At 41.8% G+C, this 24,299-nt stretch overlaps 2 protein-coding genes across 3 annotated transcripts in view; one reads left to right on the top strand and one right to left on the bottom strand.

Moving 5' to 3' along the window:
* Positions 1-24,299, bottom strand: part of LOC109398420 (transcription factor grauzone) — a 166,651-nt gene that overhangs the window by 2,455 nt on the left and 139,897 nt on the right. Inside the window, exons 1-2 of one of the 2 annotated variants that reach the window (XM_019670777.3) lie at positions 9,095-9,671; positions 8,220-9,039 (exon numbers count right to left, since the gene is read on the bottom strand). The exons of the other annotated variant lie outside the window; for it this stretch is intronic. Coding sequence (XP_019526322.2) covers positions 8,220-9,039; positions 9,095-9,547 — 1,273 coding nt within the window. The 5' untranslated portion in view covers positions 9,548-9,671. Of the gene's footprint in view, positions 1-8,219; positions 9,040-9,094; positions 9,672-24,299 lie in introns of those variants that run through there. 2 annotated transcript variants of the gene reach the window in all.
* LOC109398402 (thioredoxin domain-containing protein 5 homolog) overlaps positions 1-24,299 on the top strand; it is a 199,336-nt gene that overhangs the window by 141,014 nt on the left and 34,023 nt on the right. The window lies entirely within an intron of this gene.

Raw genomic sequence — 24,299 nt, 5'->3', positions numbered from 1 at the left:
TTTTTAACCGATTGAGCTGATTTTTTCACGGATTGTTTTTCACAATCCTGGTGAATAGGACAGATCGGTGAAGTACTAGATTTGTAGTAATGAGCTGAATTTTAGTATGGTGAGAAGGCCAATTCTCCGTTTCTGCAGTGAAATGGCGCAAAAAGCGTGGGTATTATGATTCCTTGCCTAATTTAATGCTGTTTGAGCAAAACTTTGGGCAACAGTGTTGTTGTTTTCTCCATTTCTTGCAATATAAACAACATAGTTATTCAATGTTTTGCTCAATCAGCATCAAATTAGACAAGAAAACATAATACCCACGCTTTTTGCACCATTTCATTACAGAAATAGAGAACTGACCTTCTCACCATACTAAAATTCAGCTCATTACTACAAATCTAGTACTACACCGAACGTGCCCCATTTTGGCTACTTTTGTTTCTCGCCATTCAAGTGTAGGCCAGTCTAGTAAATATGAACTCTTAGGCCATATTTTGTGCTTTGAACCAAGATTCTAGATAGATTTCAAGTGTTTAGCATTTTTGGCAGGTATTTGAGCATGCGCATAGATGACCGCCCAATTCGTAGTTGCTACTCCGTGATTGACCGGAGCAATCGAATGGGGCTTGGAACTAGCAAAGCATTCTCAATGTGCACAGTTCGGGAACTGACAACTATGTTAAGGTCAATAACGTTGCCGGCCACATCCTTACAGTCATCGAGGATGGGAAAGAATGTTAGTAAGACAAATGTTGTTAGAAAGACCGAGAACCGCTGCCACGGCGTGCATATGGTGAAGGTTTATCACAAAAAATTAGGCATCGCCAAATCCGCCGTTTTTCGAAAATATGGACTTCTAGCTTTCATTTAACGTGTTCCCCAAAAAAATCCACCGAGGGATCCCGAACAACTTTTTCAGAATACTGTTTTTCCCCATACAAAATGCACGGTTCCAAATTAATCCCTATTTCTACTTAACAAACATACCCAATTTTTCTATGAAAAAGTTCCTCCGATGGAATATTTCGATGTTGGGCTTGAATGAAAGCTGGTAGCGTCAACTTTCACGTAGCGTAAAAATTAGCGATGCCCATTTTTTTGTAATAAATTTGTTCTACCAGACACACCGTGCTGCACCTGCAAGTTTGTCTCAGGAAGGAATACTTAGCAGGGAAGAGTAACCATTGTCGATCTAGGAGTCACTCATGGTTGGTGATCTGACAACGGTGATCTGACAATGGATCAATATACAGAAACCGCCGTCCACAACCGACTACTTTTCCACGCGAAAACAAAGCCAAAAAGAAAATTCTATAACGCGTCTCCACCCTACTAGGGAGCAAAAACCTTTAGCACAGAGAAACAGACGTCACACTCCGCCCACTTCCCATCGATCACCTTTTTAACGGTTAATACCAATTTTCGGTAGTTGGTCAATCGACCACTTGCGGCGCTGGCATCCTGTTTGACGTTTGCTCACTACCGCCACCTAATGATGACCCGGCTAAACACAGTACATTTAGCATTGGGCGATTTCGTTTTCGTGAAGATGATGTTTTTAAATTAAATTTGTTCCAAGTGTTACGTCTGTTTCTCTGTGCCTTTAGTATATTCCACACAGAAACACACTGAAGCGACGCTTAACTTAGACTTATCTGAAAATGTATTTAGTGGATTATTTGGATTGGGTCTGGGATCATTTGGGCAGGGGGGCCTTTTTTGGATATTTGCTGCTATAACTCAGTCAATTTCTATCCGATTAACTGCAGTTTTTGATCATGGCTAGACACTGTATGTATCGTGTTCTAAAAATCAAGTCAATCGGTTGAAAATTGACTGAGTTAATATTTGTATTTACATTCTTCAATTTCATCTGACACTATTCTCTCTTAATGAAATATTTACCTTATCAGCAAGTGGCCAAAATAGGTCCCCTGCCCAAATGGTCCCAAACCTAGTTCAAATCTGTTCGAATGAGTTTTAGTACAGTAGTTTTTATGACAGTCAGCACCGTTCAGTGAATTTCCAGACAGTTGAAGTACGTGGGAGAAAGTGCAAAACAGTTAGAGACCACCAATTAAACTACGTAAACTATTATTGTTATTATTGGCTCTTTATTATGGGGATTTTCAGCCCGAGGCTGGTTCATCCCCGGAAACGTAAACTACACTAAATTGTTCGATCCTCGTTTTTCTCGGTTACGAACATTCCAGGAAGCATTAGACGAACCAGCCAACGGCTAAAAGTCTCATAAATAAAGTGAATTGAATTAAATCATTCCTGGAAGCGAGAGAAAGGAACTTCAGTGATTCCTGAAATAATTATAATTGGAACTCCAGGAGGAATCCATGATGGTACTCCTTGAAAAAAAAATCAGATGGAATCGCTCGATGAGCTTCAAGATGAACCCCTAAAGGATTTCCTGGAAAAATCTAAAGCAATTACAGCAGAAGTCTCTCTAGCTCCTAGCAGTTCCAAGAAAAATCTGTACAGCAATTCTATAAGGAATTTCTCAAAGAATACCAGAGAAAATTTCTCAAGATATTCATGGAACTCCCTAAATAAGTTCTAAAAGAAATCCTCTTAAGGAGATCCAGAATAAATCCCTGGAGGAGTTCCTGGAAAAATCTATCCAGCAATGACAGGAGGAAATTCTCCAGCAAACTCAGGAGAAATCTCTCGAAGAAGTCCAGGAAAAACCTCTAAGGGATTCCGGGAAAAAAATCCTGAAGTAGTCTGAAAAAAATCCTGGAGAAATCCCTGAATTTTTCAAGAAACTTCTAGAAATGTTTTGAAGAAATTTTCGGAAGAGACCCTCAAGAAATTCTAGACAAAAATTTACAAGGTACCTACTTCATGCGAAATCCCTTAAAGATTTCTAGAAAGAATTTCTTGAAAAAATCTCTCAAGAAATTCCTGGATAAATCCCAGAAGGAGTTGCTGCAGCAAATCCATAGAGGATCGAATTTCTTCCAGAAATCACCGAACAAGTTTCTGAAGGAATTTTTGAAGGAGTTTATGAAGAAATCCCTAGAGATGTCTCGGGAGAAATCACTCAAGGAATTCAAAAAAAATCCCTCTTGGAACTCCAAGAGAAATTCCTCGAATAATATCTGGAGAAATCGCAGAGGGAAATGTTGGAGAAATTTGTGTTGGAATCTCTGAAGGAACTGCTGGAGGAATCCCTGAAGAAATTCTTAGTGGGAGCACTGGTGGAATTTTTGAAATAATCCCTGGAGAAATCATGGAAAAAATCCTGGAGAAAGCCAAGATGAACTTCCCTAATGAATACCTAATGAACTCCTGGAGGAATTCAAGAAATAAATAAATCAATCCCTAAACTCTGAAGGATCTGTCATATGTTATGTTTTGGTGAATGGATTTGTGTTATTTGTACTTTTCGGTAAAGTTGCTGATATTGGGATAGCAAAATCGTTTTTTGTTTTCGTTTTTGTAGTTTTGTTAGCGAGCAGATATGGACTTTGAAAGTCAGTTTATTTGTGCTATCATTATTTTGGTGATGAATGTTATTTTTTGTGGTGAACGAAATTGTTCTTTTGTGGCGGAATTGTCATATGTTATGTTTTGGTGAATGGATTTGTGTTATTTGTACTTTTCGGTAAAGTCGCCACTTTTATATCCTACAAAAGAAGAATATTAAAGATGTTGACAAGTCCAAAGCTTATGCAGTCTCTCTTCTGTGGTCCAATGACCACCCGTATTTATACTACCTTAGGTAGACATAATGAAACATACCTAGACATTTAGGTACTGTAATGAATAGTATTTTATGTAGGTAGATAATCCTATGCACACAATCATTAGGTAGACACTACAGGATCTTCTACAATTCTACAGAAATCCTTGAATTAACTTCAGGAGAGAAATCCCTAACGGAACATCTAAGGGAATGTCTGAAATAATTTCTAGTTGAATCCCTGAATAAATTCCTAGATGCATTACACTGAAGGGGTTCCTGGAAGAATCCCTCAAGAAATTCTAGGAAAATCCCCTCAAAAAACTTCAAGCGAAATACCTTTAAAAATTATATAAGAAATTTCTGAAGGAATTAGCATTAGCAATTAAGCGAGTCGCACAAATTCGTAGGTGGTACAGTCCTAGACCGCTGTTATGAGGGTTGCCTCCTTCCCGTCCGAACCAAAGCACAAAGATTTGGGACTAATCTCTGACTCTTAAACAAGACTGACACAATCCTCCAATGGTCGAGCAGTGTCCTGGCCACGTCCTTACGACTGCTGAGGGATGGGAAAGGATGGTTAGTTCTGGACACTTATGCAAAATGTAGACAACTCTACGATCTCTCAGGCCTATGTGTCACGGGAATTTGGGTGTTGTTAGTGGAAGGGTAAACTCAAGGGTAAACTCTAAAGCAATATTTCCCAAACTTTTAGGAGGTATCGCCCCCTTAGAGCTTCAGAAATACATTTTCGCCCCCCTAGGTGAACTTTTATTTTTCTATAGTAAAAGACTGAAACTGTGCTTATCTAGAGCTTTTAAAATCAATATTGTGGTAAAGCTAGTAGTGCCATTTAGTGTATCTAAAACTGTGTGACACTCATTTAACTTAAATAGTTTTGAAAATGCGTTGAATTTCCGCATTTGAACAAAATATACTTAATTTTAATCGTGCTTTCATAAATATGAAAATCGTGTTTGTACCTACTTCTCAAACCGTTTTTGATTGAGCATTGATTAATCGAAATCGAACGGACTGTGAACACCTATGGACACTCGATATTCCCAACCAGATGTTTTATTATTGTTCGTAAGGGGAGTTTTTCAACAACCGAGAGTCAATTTTTGGTCATAAGTAGTGAAATAAGACTATTGGAGAATTTGAAAACAGTTATAAAAATATGTAAGGGAGCATCCATTAAGTACGTCACGCTAAAATTGGGAATTTTCAACCCCCCCTCCCCCCTTCGTACGGGTATTTCCTATACTTAATACATTGCTTGTCATACTTTCATAAACCCCCCCTCCCCCCTAGGACCGTGACGTACTGAATGGATGGCCCCTAATGTAAAAAAAGTGAAACTCAGAAAAATATCGGTGTATTTTCAAATGTTGTTACGTTTCACCAAATCCACATCGAGATCGAAATCAACAAACTTCGTAAAAATTTGAATGCGTCTTGTGTTTTAAATAAATTATCAAATAAGTAAAAATGCAGCATTCATGACTAGATTTGAAAGTAATTTTACGCAGAATTTTTTGAAATTTCGCACTAATTCTCATTCGGGCGTATCTACAATGATCGATTTCACTTCATCAATTTTCTCTTTGGTAATTAACTTGGCCGGCAAATCATTGTTGGTTGTTTTTGTTGTTTTTGATGCTAGTCCGAGTCGTCCTGCACCGAAATACACCGAGAGATCATTCGAATATTGGTCGTATTTCCCGGAATAATCCGAAGAGAGAATCGATGAAGAGAAATCGATCATTGTAGATACGCCTGTATGATACTAAAGGCGAGAAATGTTTTCAAATTAACTTCCAGTAATGTTTCGAATTCCTCCGAGAAGCTTCTCTGAAATATTTTCAAACACTGTGTTACGAATTTCAAGTGTTCTGAAATTCGTCTAAACGTCATGTTTTTGCTTGAAAATTCTATGAAGAATCCCGCCTACGAGTTGAAACGCAATTTTGCTCATCAATTTGGAAAAAAGTGTTATTTCCATAATTTTGACAAAAACTAATCACGATTCTCGAATGTTCGTTATAAGAGTTTCCAAATATTTTTTTTTGATTTCCAGAATTACACAAAATCTTCAGAAATACGTGTCAGTCTTTTTTTTTTTCTAGACATTTTGACAAAGAGTGCACATAAATACCAATAGTTCTGTAAAATTAAGTCGATGTTTAACAGCATTTTTATAATAATCAGACAAAACTTGAACTTTAACGGATGTTTTCCAACCATTGAAAAAATCACCCCCTTTTTTAGTATTTTCGCCCCCCAATTTTCATTTCTCAAATTTTTGCCCCCCTGGGCCTGATTTTCGCGCCCAGGGGGGCGATTTCGCCCACTTTGGGAATCACTGCTCTAAAGGATACGCTTGGTTAACGTTCAGGCACACCTTTGTTAGACTTCTTCGAATCAGTTGTCTGCCCGAAACATCCTGGTTTCCTCGTCAACTTGATGGCGGAAGGAATTCCTTGAAAAATCCTTCCAGAAGTTCCTGGAGGAATCTCTGAAGGCGTTCTAGGAGAAATCCCTCAAGGAGTTCCTGGAGAAAATCCCTGAGAGAATATGAGAACAAATCCATGAAGCAGTTCCTGGGGGAATCCTTAATGGAGAAAGTTTTCAAATTCCAGGAAGAAATTCCTAGAGAATTTTATAAAAAACATTCCTAGAGCAATCCCTGATAACTCCTGGATAAATCACTGAAGGAGCTCCTGGAGGTATCCTTGAAGAAGTTCATGGAGAAATCTCTCAAGAAATTGCAAGAAGAAACAAAAAAAAATCAAGTAGAAATTCCTGCATGAATCCCTGAAGAATTGCTGGAGAAATCTCTGAAGGAATTCCTAGAGAATGTGCTCATGAAGAGATACTTGATACGGTTCCTGGAGAAATATCTCCAGCAATTCCAGGAGAAGTCCCTCAAAGATTTCCAGAGGAAATACCTAGAGGAATCCCCGAAGAATTCCTGGAGAAAGTACTGGAGTAGCTGCTGGAGGAGTTCCTGTATGTAGGAGTTTATGAAGAAATCCCTCAAGAAATTCCAGGATAAATTCTACAAAGAATTCTAGAAGAAAATTCTGCAGGAATTCCTGGAAAAATCTCTGAAAGAGTTCCTGGAATTTGGGAAGAAATTCCTTAAGGATTTCATGGAGAAATTTCTCTAGGATTTCCATGATATAGGGTAACCAATATAATTTGGACCCCCATATATTTTGGACCCCCTGTGTCCTATTATCACAACTTACACAGGTTTAATGATGAGATGACGGAAATTTTTAGAATCATTCGCTAAATAGGATCGCTCTGCACGAGCAGCAATCATTTCCTCACTGGAAATATCCTTATTTGCCTTGAAATGATTTTTTGCCAATCTCGTCAGCCGTGCGAGTGCCGCCTCATGTTTACAAAAAGAGATTGCAGTGCTGAGGAAACTTGCAGTTGTAAACAAAAACGTTTATCATTCTAGCGCATTAATTTCGCAAAGTTCGTCATCAGCCTTTGTTAATCAAGTAATTAGGATGTGTTCCAGCATATTCAAGCGGCAAACTCTTCCAAAATAGTTTCAAACGAGTTTAAACACCGGGTGTCCAAAATATATACTGAAGAGGGTCCAAAATATATTGGGGTGTCCAAAACAGTGAAAAGTGATGCTTCAAAAATCAGTTATTTTCATCAAATTTTCAACCAGAAATGACCTTGTGGGTATTTTTAACGAACAGTGGAGGCTTTTACGAACATACTAACATCATCATTATGTGTAAATACCCTCTGAATCTGTTTGATTTTGAATTAAATTCAAACCAATGTCCTCTAGGGGTCCAAAATTCAACCGTTACCCTATTCTTTGAAGATTCCAAGGAAAATTCCTAATGCAATTTCTGGAGGAATTCGAGCAAAAATTCTTAAAACAATCCTCAAAGAATCTCTGGAGAAATTATTGAAGGAGTTTCTGGAGGAATCCATGAAGGAGTTTATGAAGAAATTCCCTAAAAAATTTCGAAAGAATCCCACAATGAATTCTAGAAGAAATTCTTGAAAGAATTCCTGCAGAAATCTTCGGAGTTCCGAGATAAATCGTTGAAGAAATTCTTGGAGAAATCACAGAAGAAGCTCCTATAGCAATCCCTGAAAGAATTCCAAGAGAAATCCCTCATAGAACTGCTAGAGAAATACCTCTAAGAATTTCCGGAGAAATCTCTTAAGGAATTTCTAGAAAAAATCCTGTCATTTCTGTTGCGGAATAGTAATATACAATCAAAGCAACTTTAAGCATAGTAACATAAGCCTAGAAACATAAGCAACAGATGTTATTATGTAGAAATAAGTGGGTCATTCGTTTTCCAACCCCATAAAATACGGGCAGGGTACCCGGTTACCCACAAAATTGAAATGTTCACATCACCGTGAATTGGCTCATTCAACTCATTACCTATCTATCGAGAAAATATGAGGATCGATTCGTTCGGCGTGAGTGCCGGACAATCCGGATTTCCGGATAACAAAATTAGAGCAACAGACTTACCTATATAGTCACACTTCGAACAGTTCAGAGCAACGAATCGCTTAATCAAATCGTCTTCCTTGGCCAAATCCTCCGCCGTTCGTTTGAGTCTGGCCGATTTGCTCGATTCATCCATATCCTGGCTCGGCGGCGGCTCCCCGGACCCCGTCGGTTCCTGTCCCGAACTTTCCCCAAACTGGTGATGGTTCATGTTGTGATTCGCTAAATTTCGCGAACTGAGGAAGTACTTGTTGCAAATCGGGCAATGATGATTCCTCTTCTCGACTTCCTCGTGCCACGTGATGTGACTGTTGAGCAGATCTTCCGCCGCAAACGCCTTCTCACATCGGTCGCATTTGAATTGTTTCTGGTCGTCGGGTGTGTGCACCAGAAACATGTGATTGACGTAGCTGCTCTTGTCCTTGAACATGCAATTGCACTCAACGCAACGGCTTTGATCGCCCTTCATCGGCTCGTGGTTTCTCAGATGCTCAACCAATCCGGTCTTTGTGGCCCACTTCCTGTTGCAACAGTACACGTAACCATAAGTGTCGTGGACTTTCTTGAAATGAACCCTTAGACGGTAGAATGACTCGAAGATCTCGTCGTTTTCAATGCCCATTTCGGCACACTTGTGACAGGTGATGTCCATCTGTTGCCGGATGAAATCGTTCATTTCCTCGTTGTCGGCCTTCTCCTTCCTGAGCTTTGGTTTTGTAACCACTCGTCTTTTGGCAACACGCTTCTTTCTCTTCATGGCAGCCAAGCGTCTTGCCAGCGGTACATCCGAATCCGATTCATTGCTACTGTCCTCTGCGGGTGCTTCGAAGATTGCTTCCGTCTGCAAGAGATTATGGACGAGTTATTCTTGTAAATAAAATAAAAATAAAAATTACCTGATCCTCATCCGAGCTAGGTTCCTCCCTATCCTTAGCAACAGAAACCTCATTATCCTCGTCCTCTTCCTGTTTCACTTCCAGCTTGTACATTTCCAAAGCAAAGACCTCTCCCCGGTCCTCCTCGCCATCTTCGTCCTTCCCGACAATCTCCACCCCGTCACAATCGACCGCTTCGGTTTTGACCAGCGCCAGCAACGTCGACGCCACCGTTCGCTCGTGAACCCTCTCCACATCGCAGTAAAACTTATGGAAATCGTCGATCTTTTCCCAGCAGCTGGTGCAAACCGTTTTGTCCCGATATTCCGCCGGGCTGAACCAAAAGTGCTTCGCAAACACGGCTTCGACATTTTCCCCACTGACCTCGTCCCGTTCGGTGATGGAGAGGAAATTATCCGTCCGGCGGAGGCAGGTGAAGCAATCCTCCAGCTTGGCATCGGAGGAGGTGGACATGGTCCTATGAACACGGAGTTTCAAAAACTTTTCACCGAAAAATTGAGAATGATGCAAAAATTGGAGTAAGAACGGTAACGTAGTGACAGATGCACTTTTTTTCACTCTTGGTAAATAGACCCGATGCAAAAAATATGTAGACGCAAGGTATCAAACTAGCTAGGGGTGTCCATTCTAGAGTAATTCGCAAATGGAGCTTAATGAGTGCATTCGCATCTGTAGGATATCCGCAGCATGATCCACGCAATTCAGGCCAAACATTTCAATAGGTCCTATCTGCATTTGAGAGGCTCTCTTGGTTCACTTTCTCTTTCAATTATTGCAATGTAATGGTACACTTTTCAACTATTTTTGCAGTACAAATCAAAAGACGATTGTTTTGACCATCGTTCAATGCAAGGAAACAATCGCAATACAAATAAACAGCTGTGATATTAACGAAAGAGAGGGAAACCCAAGGGGAAACCAAAGAGAGCCTCTCTTCTGCAGATAGGACCTTTAGACATGTTTGGCCTGTTAAAACGCAGTTAAAACCCGACGGTCCAATCGTAGCCGAAAAATCCGTTCATTCCTTTCACATGAACAAACCTCCGTCCGGCACAAAAATCGTTTACAAACTGACTCCACAACTGTTCATAGCAATCGTTCCGCCCGCTAAACGATAACCATAAGATTTGCTTAACCACCCATTCGGGATACAGTTCGAACTGTAGGGTTCACTTCCGGAAGCAACTCTCGCAACGGCAAACTCCAGCTCTCCAGTTCAGAAGCTTTCTCCGGTCGTCCGGATTCACCAGACTTCGCACAGGTTCGCTGTCCGTCGTCCGCCGACGCTCCACTTTTCTCGCAACTGTCACTCTACACGCTCATTCGTAACTGCTCAATTCGCACCATCTACACACTCAATGAAAACGTAGAGAGTGCATGCCAGTACAAACCCTACAACCCCATCTTTCTTTAAAAAAATGTTATGAACCTGACATCTAAACAATCTCTCTTTATGTAACACTAAAACTACAGACTCCCTTGAATTCAGCAAATTTAACCCATACTCTGAAATGCAATACCAGCCTTATTATCACTCAGCACCCATCATTTACGCTATGCAACTCAATACTTGAAAACAACAATCCACAATGCCTCAGCTGGACTTTGGCCTGCCCTGTCCCAACATTCCATAAGCAATCTAACATCAAGGACCTTCCCCACCTGCTATTGGACGAACTTGCTCATTGTGGAAAGCTCATTTATATATCACATCCAGGAAGTCTTGAATACCTTACGATCGAGACGGGAATCCAACTCAGCCTCTCTGGGTTAGAAATTGCAAGCCCTATCCATTAGACTACATAGTCTTGCTCAAACTGCGGCCGGCGGCTTAGACGCTAAATCTCAATTTAGCCCGAGGTATGCTTCAGCCCAAGCACCACTGCATTGGACTAACTGGAGATCCAACATCTGTCAAACACGAAAACACATTCGCGAAACCAGAAACAATTATCCATAACCTTCTCCTCCTTAATTATCAAACCCCGTCACACAAATTATCAGAACAATCCACAAAACAAGACTCTGTGTTCAGCAGCTACCATCAACCTCCTTGCATCTTCGCATGCCAGCCCACATGCTCCCCAACATCAACGTGATGTGATGTGGCTCAACTATTTTCGAATAACATCTCCTTGGCTTTTCAAACCTTTTCCAATTTTAATTCCAACCTTTTATCAATGAACAACAGCCGATAGCTCTGTCAATAGTTTCACACAAGGTTTCACATAATGTTCACTTTTCCATGAAAAGGAAATAATTTAGAGAAGCCACTCTATACGTCAAAGTTCAATAGAATTCTATAAGCCGCACTGCACCAAAGCGTCAAGCAAGTGAATGAATGAATATAAATAATGTATATGAGAGAAACTAGACAAACTAAGTCAAAATGCATAAATTCATAGGGCAATGCCTGTTTTAACACCCCAATTGTTTTAACTTTTCAACCAGCTGAATTTTTCCATTGGTGCAGAAGTTTCCGGGTCGATGTGAGTTCCCACACTTAACAAATCCAAACAAAAACATACATTAAGAATTTCTTTACCTCTCAAAAATTTCAGTTTCTATGGCACAACACATCTTGGCCATCCACAATGAACCCAAACCTTGATGTCACTATTTTCTCTTCTTAGTCACATTTTCTGTCTGTGCCTTATACTCATTTGGTTTGATAGGAGCCACGTGTGTCACTCTCCGAACTTTTGCTTCATTCGAACTACACACTGAATTTCATAATATTGCTGACCCCTTCGGTGAACGGTGTAAGATTTATTAATCAAAAACGTCAACTCCTTTCAACACTAGATACTTCATTTTCAGCCAACTTCTCAAGTGCGCAATTCAATGACACACAAAGTCCAACCAAATTTTCTCATTCCAATCCCAACCATCCGCATACAGATTGCTAGCCAATCTTCAACAACCAAGTTTCAGCAACTCTTGGTATAATCAACAATCCATTCTTGAATCCAGCATCCGGGTCAGCAAACAAAACATGTCTCGCTTTCCTTTCCACTCTATGCACAAACCATCAAACATCACACGTTCGCTTGGTGTAATTGTGACAACTGTTGCATCAAATCCATCGAACTACGAAAACCCTATTCTCCTCTTCCAAGCCAGAATCAATGGATCAATAAAGCAAACTTTTCTAGTGTTCACCGCATGTAAACAAAGGCGCCAGCGTATATGGGCATTGACATTGTGACAGCAGTGGAGTTACGTCAAACACACAAGGCTACAGTGGCACTTTCTGTTCGCTTCATAGCGGCCGTTTTAGTTATTTTAGTGATCCATTATATTCATGTATTATCCATTACAAGTACTTTCAAATCATGGAATATAATGATTCACGCCCGCACGTCTCTCGCAAGAACTATCAGGCGATAATACGATTTACTTCTAATGCTCTCAAAGTCTCTGGAATCTCTTAGTCAGACCAATCTTCCTAGAGGCTTCCTCAAACCATGGAAACACTACACTGCCCTCAAACACAACATGCAAGGCATCGCCTCTCCATCATCCAGCCAACCACCACACTGTTCCCAATCAATGGAGCCACTAATATACCCTGGATTTCTTCAAGATGTAATGGAAGCACTTCCCAATTCCCAAGCACCCTACCTGAAGAAAGGACCCAAGTAACCACAAGCATTATATCATTGCACGAACTAGACTGAATATCAACCTTTGAAATGCGAAATGCAGTAATTCCACACTTGTCATGCAATAATCCTTCAGATCGCCATTATCAATGCAATGATGCATTACATTTTTCTTTACATTAGGGTGTATTAAAAACTGATATATGATAGTACAATAATTCAACACTGCAAAAACTGAATAAATGCAATGTAGAAACTAGCAAAGTTTGCTCGAACAATACAATTGTAAAAGCTTGACTCTAATGGTAAACACATGTAATCAAGAAGAGTGAAAAACTTTACTCTAGCGGTCATCAACACTTCTTGTTCGACTCCCGACCAACTTAATCCCCGCTTGAACCACCGATCGACGGCTTTCTTCAGCAAAACCTTTTTAAAGATTACCTTTTCTCTTTTCTGTTGGCTGGTTATCACATGCTAATGATGATGGAAACCACAATTAGCATGTGAGCAGTGTGCGAAGGGTGTTTTAATTTTCTTATTTATATTGATTAAATATATTCTAAAATGCATTACCGTATGTATTTATCAGTGATTACCAGAATATGATTACAGGGATTCTATTACATATGACATAGTCGCTCTCTACTGCAATGATTGAGACAGAAGAACAGTCTCCTTTTAGTTAATGAAATATCTGTTGTTAACACTGCAGCAGAAACGGTCCAAGGTGCCAGGGCGTATGGAACTCATCTAGCGGTCTTCAACAATTCTGGTTCCACTCCCGACCCGGCGGCAAAAAAAAATAATCGTTAAAACATTCATGTGTGGAAGCATTAGTACCGTCGATAATGAAGCGGTGCTAAAAATAGATTTTTGTTTTGGTTTTTCGTGTTGCACGTATTTAGCATGTGTAAATGCAAATGTACGGCACATGCATTTATGTTACTTTAGTAATGGCTGTCAACGTGCTGCAATATGTGGCATTAATTTGATTTTAGTGGGGCCCTTTTCGACTTTAATATTGCTTCAATGGGGTGTTTAAAGTAATGCAGCATGATATTCACAATTTTAAATATAAATATATAGCAAAATTGATGCACTTATATACGGCTTCGTGGTTACTTGGGGAGCTTCTAATGCAAATTACTTGATTTCCATGCGCGCCCCGCCATGGAAATGTTACCATGTTGTGGTTACAGGAACTGCCAAAAGCACTACCAACTACTATTGTGTATTCATCGCACCCTTAAGTCATGACAACACAACACCTCGATGTCACCTGATTGCAGGAATTTACGGATCCTTTTCCAGGCGCACCCAAGCCATGGAATCACTACCTTGCTCCCAAGCACCCTTCTAGGGACTTTCAAGGTTAATCATTCTCTTTGATCGGCAACCCGCAACGATCAAATGTTTCTTTCGACCGGCAACCCGCCACGGCCTTGATTATAACCGGCACCCGCAACGGTTAAATTCCTTTCGACCGGCACCCGCCACGGTCTCAATTGTCCTTTCAACCGGCACCCGCAACGGTTGAATTTCCTTCGACCGGCACCCGCCACGGTCTTTTTGTCCTTTTTAACTGGCACCCGCAACAGTTAAATTTGCTTCGACCGGCACCCGCCACGGTCTCATGTGTTCTTTTAACCGGCACCCGCCACGGTTAAAATTTTCTTCAACCGGCAACCCGCCACGGTTGAAAAAAAAAATGTTCGGATAAATACCGATTGTATCACGTGCATTCACACTTCTCCACTGAAACATCATACAAGCACGCTCTCTCAATGAGCTGTCCAAAAATTACCCATCAGCACCTGCACAAAACACTGCGTCATCAATGCCGTGCAAATAATTAAGCTTCCTCTTTTAATTTCACCTGCCGAATGGTTGCACCGTTTCTCCCATCATCACAACACCAACCAACCTACTAGCAATCCATCTGAAAACAAACACGTTCAAGGGGCCAAAAAACATTCACCGTATACGAGGCCTTCCATCCCATCCTCGTCGCCAATTGTAGGGTTCACTTCCGGAAGCAACTCTCGCAACGGCAAACTCCAGCTCTCCAGTTCAGAAGCTTTCTCCGGTCGTCCGGATTCACCAGACTTCGCACAGGTTCGCTGTCCGTCGTCCGCCGACGCTCCACTTTTCTCGCAACTGTCACTCTACACGCTCATTCGTAACTGCTCAATTCGCACCATCTACACACTCAATGTAAACGTAGAGAGTGCATGCCAGTACAAACCCTACACGAACAGTATGCACACACTATAAGATTCTGATGTTCCAGCTCAGTAATTTTTCCACTGAGTTCAGTATTTTTTCCATCTTTTTACTGAGTTTTCAACCACTGTTTTCAGACACTGTGAAATCCGGTGCAACTCTGAGCAATCCTGAGCTATCCTGAGTAACTCTTTTTGCTCGAATCCATTCAGAAACGTCGCTACGAAGAGGAAAATCGGGCAAGACTGCTCGATTTTTCACTGATATCAGGCAACACTTCGGGAAAACCAGAGTGATCCAGAGTAATCCAGAGGAATTCTGAACAACACTTCGATTACAGAGTTACTCTTGCTGTATCTGTCTTGCCCCTAGTTTTCAACAGCAGACTTATCTCGGTACACTCGGTAATCGTATTTACCGTTTACCAGTAACGATCTTTACCGTGTATCAGTAACTTTTGACAGTTTGTTATCTGAGCTCGGTAACACATTTTCAGAATATCCGCAAAAGAAACAACCGAGCGTACCGAGTTAAATCTGCTGTTGAGAACTCAGTAAAAAGATGGGAAAAATACCGAGCTGATCTTAGTGTGCAGTATTGTTGAACCGTCTACATTACGGTCCGTTTATTGTGTTGGTTTATTAGGGCGGTCGACCGACGCGAATGTAGCATGTACCCGAGCATGTACCTACAGTAGACGTTCGATAAGTGCAACATCTTTACGTTTCACTTACCGAATGAAATTCGATAATTGCAACAACTGACATACGTCACATAACTGTCAGTTGCTGCAGAATGTAACCAATAGGGTACTACAAGCACCAGATCTAACCTCACTTTGTGTTACGATCGCGACGCGTGAAGTACATTAATTTATTAATTACAGTCATGACTCGCTGGTTGGGGGCTTAATAGTTGGGTGGCTTTTTAGTTGGGGCCTCGTTAGTTGAGCTGTCAGCCAACTAAAAAGTACCTGGATGTCATAATTCAATGTCAAACTGAAAATGACAACCAATCTGTAATTCCGAGGGGCGAGCTAATGAGTTTTTGGTTTCTTAAACTTTACTGATAATCGAAACGAATTTCTATTTCATATTTCTTAAAAAAAAAACAAGAAAATGTACAATTACTTCGAAACAAATGCAAAACATTGGCAATCTTTATTTTGTCGATCATTGAAGGTGTTTTGTGCTTGCTTTTGGTCCGGGTGGTTTCATAAACATCTATATTTTCACTTCACCGACTGAAAATGGGTGAAAATAATTATTTCTCGCATTGGCCATATATGTATCTTGCAAAACGTATCAGTTTTGCTCTAAATGTAAAACAAATTGAAAATTTTTCCTTTTTGCTTCCAACCTAAACATGATTTAAAAAAAACAATGCGCACGCCCCTTGTGCTGCTGTCACTTCACCCAACTAGCGAATCGAATTCGTTGGTTGGGTGGAGGTTGTGGCTCAACGAGCGGGTTCCGACTGTAATTGCTTTCCCGGTCGATTTTTGCAACAATTTTTTCGTACGAACACGTCGGAGCCCGGCACGAACGCAACAGTGAAAGAATTATGCAGATCTGTTGAATCGTTCCGGAGCCTATTCATGACATACAAACACCATTCCATTTTTATTTATATAGATTACGCAATATTGTGAAATTCATTGAACTAGAATACAAGCCACGCCATTTGTAATTGTTAGCTCCAGACATGCACCGATAGGATATAAAATTATAATCAATTATCTATGCTCACAACTAACGTAAAGCCAAGAACACAACCCCAATGTATTGTAATGGTCAAAGTACCAGAAAAGGTTTTGATCAGGGATTAATTATTTGTTAGCAAAATTTGTTTGAAAGATTCATAGCAGGATTGTTTGTATTATACCTCTCAAGAAAAATCAGAATATGGCGATTATCTGCCTCTGGCTTCTGATATTAGCGCGACAGTCTCTAATCATAACAGCGTCACCAGATTTAAAAGTATATAATTCCGTTATATGGGGTTTGACAGCAAGAACACTCATTTCAGTAACAAGTTTTGAAAACGACGTATAATCAATGCTACACCATTGATTATACGTCGTTTTCAAAATTTGTTACTGATTTCACTGAGTCACTCTTGCCGTTCGTCACAAATACATTCAGAAACATCTGTCACTTCGCGAAACCCACCTGCTTTTGTTTTTGGTGGGAACACTTTTTCTTTTGTTTTGCCTTGCGACTGTCATGCGGCGGTATGCCTTGCGAGCGTACGACCGCCGCAGGACTCTAATAAAAGATAAGCGCGACAATATACAAGTTAGAATTCGATGAATCATGAGTTAAATAATGATGTAAAGAGGGTGAGCATAATTTCAGGACGATACACATATAATTAATATAGTTTATTGCATTGCTAACTGGACTGCGACAGAGTGCGGAATCTGAAATGAAAGTGCGATATTGCATCAAATCGTTCCGGTGTCTTCACCGCACTTATTCATCATGAGCTACACGGAAAAATATTATAACCCAAAGAATAAGTTTTAAAAACTCAAATTCGGCTAAACTGCTTAAAGTTTTAACTCAAAGTTGGGTTGTTTTCTCCCTCGCCCCACCGCAATGTTGTCGAAAACAAAGAGAGAAGCACCTAGGGGCAAGACAGATACAGCAAGAGTAACTCTGTTATCGAAGTGTTACTCAGAATTCCTCTGGATTGCTCTGGATCACTCTGGTTTTCCCGAAGTGTTGCCTGATACCAGTGAAAAATCGAGCAATCTTGCCCGATTTCCCGCTTCGTAGAGACGTTTCTGAATGGATTCGAGCAAAAAAAGTTACTCAGGATTGCACAGAGTTGCTCCGGATTTCACAGTGTCTTGCCCCTAGAGAAGCACCGACGCATCCGCTTCTCTTCCGTGGAAGAAGCCAAATTTGGGTTTTCTCAAGGGGTTGGTCACTCGGCACATTGTGCCCGGCACACATGCCGGCACATCTCGGCACACATGCCGGCACAATCCGGCACACATGGGCACAACATAGAAATCCAACTTTGCGGTATGGAATCCTGTCATTATACTTACGATTGCAAAAAATCCCTTTATACAGATTCTAGACAAGTGTTCTGGGTGGAATTTTGTCGGTAAACACCGACTAGACCAATAACATTCGCCAAAAATTAGACAGGATTATAATTAGCGCAAAAATATTCTAAAGGGCCAAACACAATGACAACGGCAAAACGGAACGGAACGGCAGGAACGGCAAGCACGGAATGTACTAAAACTGCCGTTGCCGTTGTGCCGTTCCGCTTTGCCGTTCCCAGCTCACAATGAGAACGGAAAAATCTTATGTAAATGAATGCTTGCTTGTTATTTATTTTGATTTGCTCGGTTTAAAAAATACAACCGCACAAATTCGCATTCTGGTATTTCTCCTGGAATTCATTCTGAGGATTTTCCAGGTGATCTCTATGAGACATTCCTAGGAGTTCCTACTGGGATTCTTCCAAAAGTTTCTTCTGAGATTCCTCCAGGAGTTCCTTCAAAGATTCGTCCAGGAGTTCCTTCCAGGATTTCTCCAGAAGTTCCTTCTGGAATTCCTCCAGGAGTTCCTTCTAAAAATTTTCAGGAGTTCCTTCCAGACTTTCACCAGGAGCTCTTTCTGGGGTTTCTCCCTTGGGGCAAGACACTGTGCTGGAGAGTACATATTCCTTCTCAGAGTTGCTCAGAATTTCTCCGGATGGCTCCCATTTTTACTTGGGTGTGGCAACACCAACCTAGATTTATCGCAAAATCAAAACAATATTGCCTGATATCTCGCTTTTCTTGCAGTTTTAGGGGTGTTTTTCAACAAATTTCGTCGATCATTGGTGAAAAGAGTTACTCAGAAATTCTCAGAGTAACTCTCGTTTGCACAGTGTCTTGCCCCTAGCATCACACTGACGACGACCCCGTCATGGTGCTGGCTGTCACTGATGCTTGCTAGGGGAAATACACGCATGGGAAATGCTACTCAGCTTTGTTCATACCCCACATTCTCCCTCTTCTCCGAAAAGAAAAAAAAAGTTTTCGACTAGCAGGCTTGTTATTTTTACGCTCAAACCCTCAATTTCGTTCTCTTCATCCTTATGGCACCAATGCAACAAGATACACTTCAAGATACAAGAATTAAGACGAATGGCCACATTTACTTTTTTGATTAGTAAACGCACTTTTGTTAATATCGAACCTATATCATTTGATTAATAACTTGCAATGCTAACCAATCATCTATACGACTTCGCACGTCTCGTTATGTAGCCGGCCCTGTTTTTCTCTCACTCAAATCAATCGTTATTCACGATTGCGAAAATTCGACGCATTAAACGAAAACGAACATATTTTGTAAGAATTATTTGTCAAAAAAGAAAAAAAAACAAGAGATTAACGAATTTGAGATTTATAAAAAGACAATTACACCGTCTTCGACCTTGCGGCCTCTACAGACTGAACATTACAAACATTTCACAACGGACAACACATATTACACCCAGTGGCCCAGTGGAGAATTTTCCGTTTGACGAAAAGTTTTCCCCGACTGGAGCGGGAATCGAACCCACACTCCAAGGCTTACGAGACACCTAAACGACTGGCGCCGCTAACCGCTCGGCCATGAAGCCAACAATTTGAGATTTATCAGACTAAAGATTCCGTATATCATACAACTCCATTTTCAATGCTTCAATGTGATGGTACAGATGGACCATATATAACACACAAATGTCCTTCATTATACGAAAATAGATTCTACAAAACGAGTTCAAAAGAGGTTCTACAACATATTTTCAGTAGATATGTTTTCATTGCGTACTTCGAATTTTAAACTGTTTAACGATATGCAATTTTTATGGGCGGTTTTCATTACACGTCCCTGCATTTTCCTCACGCACAGCTTTCGGCAGTTATCATGCAACGCCATTTCCTTAGACGGGTTTCTTTACACATCGCTGCATTTTCCTAATGCAAACAATTTTCGGCAGTTTTTCAATAACGCCATTTCCTTGGACGGTTTTCATTACACGTCCCTGCATTTTCCTTATGCAGAAAAATTTTCGGCGGTTCGACACGCCATTAATTTGCCCAACCAAAAACCCGAGCAAAAACCAACCCAACCAACCAACGCCGCGAGTATTTTACGGCAACATTCACAATAGTCAAACACCTCTACCATCATGCACATCAACCTGTTTGCATTTACCGTTCAACCGAGCGACAACACGAGCATGTACGATCCGAGGAATCAACGAAAGCGCGACCATCCATGCCGAGCAAGAACATGAAGAAACATGCATGCAATCATCGACCGACCACCTATCCACAGCGTGCTACCAGTCGACAACAAAAATCAACCACGTCACCGCGCCTTTGTTCATGTGTTTGTGCTAGAACCAAGGCTAAAACAGAACGCTAAAACTTTCCGCGCTCTAGCTTTCGCCAGGAACCGCAGAATTGCAACACCCACTTCACTGTGTTTGCAGCACCACCACACACTTCACACACCAAAACGATTTGTTTACTCTCACTATTTTTATGCCAAGTGATTCTACCTATTTTATGATTAACTTGTTATTGATTATGATGCACTCCTGGCAGGATCGCCAATGTGAATACCGGGCAACCCACTGGAACAATCCGTTCCCAGCCATCTTAGCAAACTGCAGTAGAATCACTTGGCATAATACGGAACCTCACGGTGATGGCGACTTGCCCCGCCAACAGTCCACTCGTCAATGAGGCAGCATCACACTGACGACGACCCCGTCATGGTGCTGGCTGTCACTGATGCTTGCTAGGGGAAATACACGCATGGGAAATGCTACTCAGCTTTGTTCATACCCCACAGTGCCTGCTGGGATTCTTCCAGGAGTTCTTTCAGAAATTCCCCCAGGAGTTTCTTCCAGGGTTCCTCCTGGAGTTTCTTCCAGGGTTAGTCCAGGAGTTTTATCTGGGATTCCTCCAGGAGTTCCTTCTCCAATTTGTACAGGAGTTCCTTCTAAGATTCCTACAGGAGTCTTCCTGAGGAAGTTGTTTCCGAGTTTCCTCCATGAGTTTCTTCCGGGATTCATCCAGGAGCCCGTTCTGGGATTCCTTCAGGAGTCGTTTCCTGGATTACTCCAAGAGTTCCTTCTGGGATTTAACAAGGAGTTTCTTCTGTAATTTCTTCAGGAGTTCCTTCTGGGATTTCTCCAGGAGTTCCTTTTGGGGTTCCTCCAGGAATCCCTTCCAAGGTTCCTCCAGGACTTCCATCTGGCAATTCTCCAGGAGTTCATTGTGGGATTCATCCAGTAGTTTCTCCTGGAATTCTTTCAGGAGTATTTTCCAAGGCTCGTCAAGGAGTTCCTTCCGGGATTTCTCCAGGAAATCCTTTAAAAATTCAACCAGGAGTTCCTTGTAGGATTTATTAAGGAGATCCTCCCGAGATAAAAAAAAACAGGAATTTCTTCTGGTATTCCTCCAGGAATAACTTCTGGGATTCCTCCAGGAATTTCTCCAGAATTTCCTTCAGAAATTTCTCCAGTAGTTGCTCCAAGAATTTCCTTCAGAAGTTGCTTCCGGGATTCCTTCAGGAATTCCTTCCGGAATTCCTTAAGGGATTCCTTTAGAAATTCCTTCCGGGATTCCTTCAGATATGCCTTCCGGGAATTCTTCAGAATTTCCTTCCAGGATTCGTTCTGGGATTCCATCAAGAATTCCTTCCGAATTTCTTCAAAAATTCCTTCCAGTATTCCTTCCGGGATTCCTTCTGGGATTCCTTCAGAAATTCCTTCCGGGATTCCTTCCGAGATTTCTTCAGAAATTCCTTCCGGGATCCCTTCAGGAATTCGTTCCGGGATTCCTTTAGGAATTTCATCGGGAGACTTTCAGGAATTGCATTGGGATTCCTTCAGGAATTTCTTTCGAATTTCTTCAATAATTCCTTCCAGTATTCCTTTCCGGGATCCCTTCAGGAATTCCTTCCGGGATTCCTTCAGGAATTCCTTTCAAGATTCCCTCAGGAATTTCATCAGGGGTTCCTTCAGGAATTCCTTCTGGGATGCCTTCCGTAAGTTTTTCCGGGATTCTTTCAGAAGTTTCTTCCAGGATTCATCCGGGAATTACTTCTGGAATTCCTCCAGGAGTTCCTTCCAGAATCTCTCCAGGAGTTCCTTTTGGGATTCCTTCAGGAGTTACTTCCAGGATTCCTCTAGGAATTCCGTCCAGGATTCCTGGGAGGAATTCCTGAAGGAATCCTGGAAGGGATGCTCGAAGGAATTCTGGAAGATATCCCGGAAGGAATCCTGGAAGGAAATCCAGGAGAAATTCCAGAATGAACTCCTGGAGGAATCTCTGAAGGAACAACTGGAGGAATACCGGAAGGAACATCTAGAAGAATCTTCGATGGAACTCCTGCAGTAACCCAGGACTTCCGAAGGAATCCCGAAAGGATCTCCTGGATGAATCCCGGAAGGAACTCCTGGAGGAATCCGGAAAGGAACTCTTGGAGGAATCCCAGAAAGAACTCCTGGAAAAATCCCGGAAGAAATTTCTGGAGAAACCTCGAAAAAGATTCTAAAAGAATCTCAGAAGGAGCTCCTGGAGGAATCCTGGAAGAAACTCCTGAAGGAATCCCAAAAGGAACTCTTGCAGGAATCTTGGATGGAACTCCTGGAGAAATCTCAGAAGGAATTCCTGGAGGAATTTCGGAAAGAACTCCTGGATGAATCCTGGAAGGAACTCCTGGTGGAATTCTGGAAGGAACTTCTGGAGGAATTCTGGAAGGAACTCCTGAAGAAATCTCAGAAGAAACTCCTAGAAGAATCCCAGAGGGAACATCTGGAGAAGTTCCAGAAAGAATCCCTGGAAGAATTCCTTGAGGAATCCTGGAAGAAACTCCTGGAGATATCTCGGAGGAGACTTCTAAAAAATCTCAGAAGAAATTTCTGGAGAAATCCCAGACGGACGGAACTCCTGAACGAATCCCGGAAGGAATTCCTGAACGAATCCCGGAAGGAATTCCTGAAGGAATCCCGGAAGGATTTCCTGAAGGAATCCCCGAAGGAATTCCTGAACGAATCCTCGAAGGAATTCCTGAAGGAATCCCGGAAGGAATTCCTGAAGGAATCCCGGAAGGAATTCCTGAAGGAATCCCGGAAAGAATTCCTGAAGGAATCCTGGAAAGAATTCCTGAAGGAATCCTGGAAGGAATTCCTGAAGGAATCCCGGAAGGAATTCCTGAAGGAATCCCGGAAGGAATTCCTGAAGGAATCCCGGAAGGAATTCCTGAAGGAATCCCGGAAGGAATTCCTGAAGCAATCCCGGAAGGAATTCCTGAAGGAATCCCGGAAGGAATTCCTGAAGGAATCCCGGAAGGAATTCCTGAAGGAATCCCGGAAGGAATTCCTGAAGGAATCCCGGAAGGAATTCCTGAAGGAATCCCGGAAGGAATTCCTGAAGGAATCCCGGAAGGAATTCCTGAAGGAATCCCGGAAGGAATTCCTGAAGGAATCCCGGAAGGAATTCCTGAAGGAATCCCGGAAGGAATTCCTGAAGGAATCCCGGAAGGAATTCCTGAAGGAATCCCGGAAGGAATTCCTGAAGGAATCCCGGAAGGAATTCCTGAAGGAATCCCGGAAGGAATTCCTGAAGGAATCCCGGAAGGAATTCCTGAAGGAATCCCGGAAGGAATTCTTGAAGGAATCCCGGAAGGAATTCCTGAAGGAATCCCGGAAGGAATTCCTGAAGGAATCCCGGAAGGAATTCCTGAAGGAATCCCGGAAGGAATTCCTGAAGGAATCCCGGAAGGAATTCCTGAAGGAATCCCGGAAGGAATTCCTGAAGGAATCCCGGAAGGAATTCCTGAAGGAATCCCGGAAGGAATTCCTGAAGGAATCCCGGAAGGAATTCCTGAAGGAATCCCGGAAGGAATTCCTGAAGGAATCCCGGAAGGAATTCCTGAAGGAATCCCGGAAGGAATTCCTGAAGGAATCCCGGAAGGAATTCCTGAAGGAATCCCGGGAGGAATTACTGAAGGAATCCCGGAAGCAATTCCTGAAGGAATCCCGGAAGCAATTCCTGAAGGAATCCCGGAAGGAATCCCTGAAGGAATCCCGGAAGCAATTCCTGAAGGAATCCCGGAAGCAATTCCTGAAGGAATCCCGGAAGGAATCCCTGAAGGAATCCCGGAAGGAATTCCTGAAGGAATTCCTGAAGGAATCCCGGAAGGAATTCCTGAAGAAATTCCTGAAGGAATCCCGGAAGGAATTCCTGAAGGAATCCCGGAAGGAATTCCTGAAGGAATCCCGGAAGCAATTCCTGAAGGAATCCCGGAAGGAATCCCTGAAGGAATCCCGGAAGCAATTCCTGAAGGAATCCCGGAAGC

The sequence above is a fragment of the Aedes albopictus genome, chromosome 1 (genome assembly GCF_035046485.1).
Source record: "Aedes albopictus strain Foshan chromosome 1, AalbF5, whole genome shotgun sequence".
Lineage (NCBI taxonomy): Eukaryota > Metazoa > Arthropoda > Insecta > Diptera > Culicidae > Aedes > Aedes albopictus.
This window is presented reverse-complemented; position numbering and strand designations above follow the sequence as displayed.